General features: G+C 35.1%; 1 protein-coding gene across 10 annotated transcripts in view; it reads left to right on the top strand.

The window, feature by feature from the left end:
• Positions 1-2,068, top strand: part of ABI2 (abl-interactor 2) — a 126,791-nt gene that overhangs the window by 82,089 nt on the left and 42,634 nt on the right. The window contains exon 8 of one of the 10 annotated variants that reach the window (XM_011949914.1): positions 218-232. The exons of the other annotated variants lie outside the window; for them this stretch is intronic. Within the exon in view, the coding sequence (XP_011805304.1) occupies positions 218-232 (15 nt within the window). The remainder of the gene's footprint in view (positions 1-217; positions 233-2,068) is intronic. 10 annotated transcript variants of the gene reach the window in all.

Below are 2,068 nucleotides of genomic sequence, written 5' to 3'. Positions count from 1 at the left end.
TTTTTTTTTTTTTTTTTTAATGAATTGTGCTTTGGTGGCACATCTAAGAACTCTTTACCTGAAGGCATAAAGATTTTGTTCTGTGTTTTCTTCTAGAAGTTTTTAGTTTCAGGTTTTATTGTTAGATTTATGATAATTAGGTATATATATTTTTAAACCCCAAATGGTAAATCTCTCATTAATAGTGTGAATAGTGTCTTTTTTTTTTTTTTTTGAGACAGCCCAGGCTGGAGTACAGTGATGATCTTGGCTCACTGCAACCTCTGTTGCCTGGACTCAAGCGATTCTCCTGCCTTAGCCTCGTGAGGAGCTAGGATTACAAGCGTGAGCCACCACACCCAGCTAATTTTTTGTATTTTTAATGGAGACAAGGTTTCATCGTGTTGGTCAGGCTGATCTTGAACTCCTGATCTGAAGTGATCCACCTGCCTCCACCTCCCATAGTGCTGGGATTAAAGGCCTGAGCCACCACGCCCAGCCCATGTGAGGTTTTAGACTAGATATAACTATAAAATTCATAATGATGTTAATCCAGATGTTTTTAACTTGATCCTAGGTTTGTATTAGTTTGTTATAGATTAATTACTGAAATGCTAATAATTGTATTCAGTGGTTCAAATAACTAAATATGCCTTTTAAATCGTTTGTACGTTTTCATGTTTATCATGGTTACAGAGGCTTCTCAATTGATAGCGGATTATGTGTAAGCTTCAGTGCTTAAGATTTTATACAAAACAATTGAGTTTTAGGTTTTTGAGACACATGTAAGATGATTAAATGTTATAACAAGCGTTGAGTGCTCTTATAATCTGTATGACTCCATATGAATCTAAGCTTGATAAACTTACAGAGTTCCTGTAGAGCAGTTTTAGTCATGTAAAACCATTTTATAATAATAGACAAGATGAAAAATTGTCAAAGTGTTTTTTTCCTCTAATACTTTTACTTAAAATTACCAAGAAGATAGTCTCATATTAAAGTAGAATAAAGATGGTAAGATTCAACTGAGAAATACGAAGCCTGGAAGAGGATATGACTGCAGTGTTTGATCATGAAGATTTGAACAAATCAAGCATTCATCAAATTCTGCATTACATAAGTCTTAATCTCACTGTGTTTCAAGTAGTTTATTTTAGAATTAAAAAATTTTAGGATAACCTTAGGCACACATGGTTACATGAGTGTGCCAGGTATCATCTGTTCCCCCAGTCCCCCTCCTCTACTCTCCCCTTTTCTCCGGTAGGCTGACCTCCAGGAAATGCTCCAATGGATTCTTTTGCCTTCTGGCTTCCTGTTGGGTTTAGCAAAAGTGTTTTTTTTTTCTTCTTCACTTATCTCCTCTCTTTCTCCCTTTCTCTTTCTCCTTTCCTTTCCCCTCTATCCTCTTGCCCTCCTCCACCTTCATCTCCTCCTCCTCTAGCTTCCCGTCCCCTTTCTGCTTTCTTCTCTACCTACTTATTTATCCTCCTCCTCTTCTCTCTTGCCTTCTCCTTCTCCCTTGTCTGCTGGTGTACTCTCTCATGGGTGCTGTAGTGCTCTGTCTGTAAGAAAAAGTTTTCAGCTTAATGTAGGTGGGAGTGAAGTCAAGGTAAAGTTTAGGGAGTGGATTATAGTATTAGGAAATTGATGGATTATGGAATCATGTCTGCAGTTGACATTAGCTGTGGAAGAACTCTCAAGAGAGCAAAATACAGTGAAATTGATGATAACTGTGTATGGACTTAGGGATGATATTAAAAATAAGATATATTTTGACCCTCTTTTTATATCTTAATTTTTTTCATGATTGTAAATTTTTTAGATTTTAATTTTAAGACAAAATAATGTAGCTTTCATGGTAGATTTTTTGATTAAATGAAAGAAGTGTTTGATTTGGAATCATGTCATTTAACCTTTTGTTGAAATACTTTATTTTCCTTTAAACAAAATTTTTTACTACCTTACATTTATTATTTTGGAATAAGACTGTGTGTCAAACATTTTTTTCTCTTGCTTTCCCAAATGTCATTCTTGTTGATTTTAGTTTTCAGTGTTTAGTGACTATATTTTGGGGGTGGAGCAGATAAAT

The sequence above is a fragment of the Colobus angolensis genome, unplaced genomic scaffold, assembly GCF_000951035.1.
Source record: "Colobus angolensis palliatus isolate OR3802 unplaced genomic scaffold, Cang.pa_1.0 Scaffold30, whole genome shotgun sequence".
Classification (NCBI taxonomy): domain Eukaryota; kingdom Metazoa; phylum Chordata; class Mammalia; order Primates; family Cercopithecidae; genus Colobus; species Colobus angolensis.
Note: the sequence above shows the minus strand (reverse complement) of the source record. Positions and strands in the feature narration are given on the sequence as shown.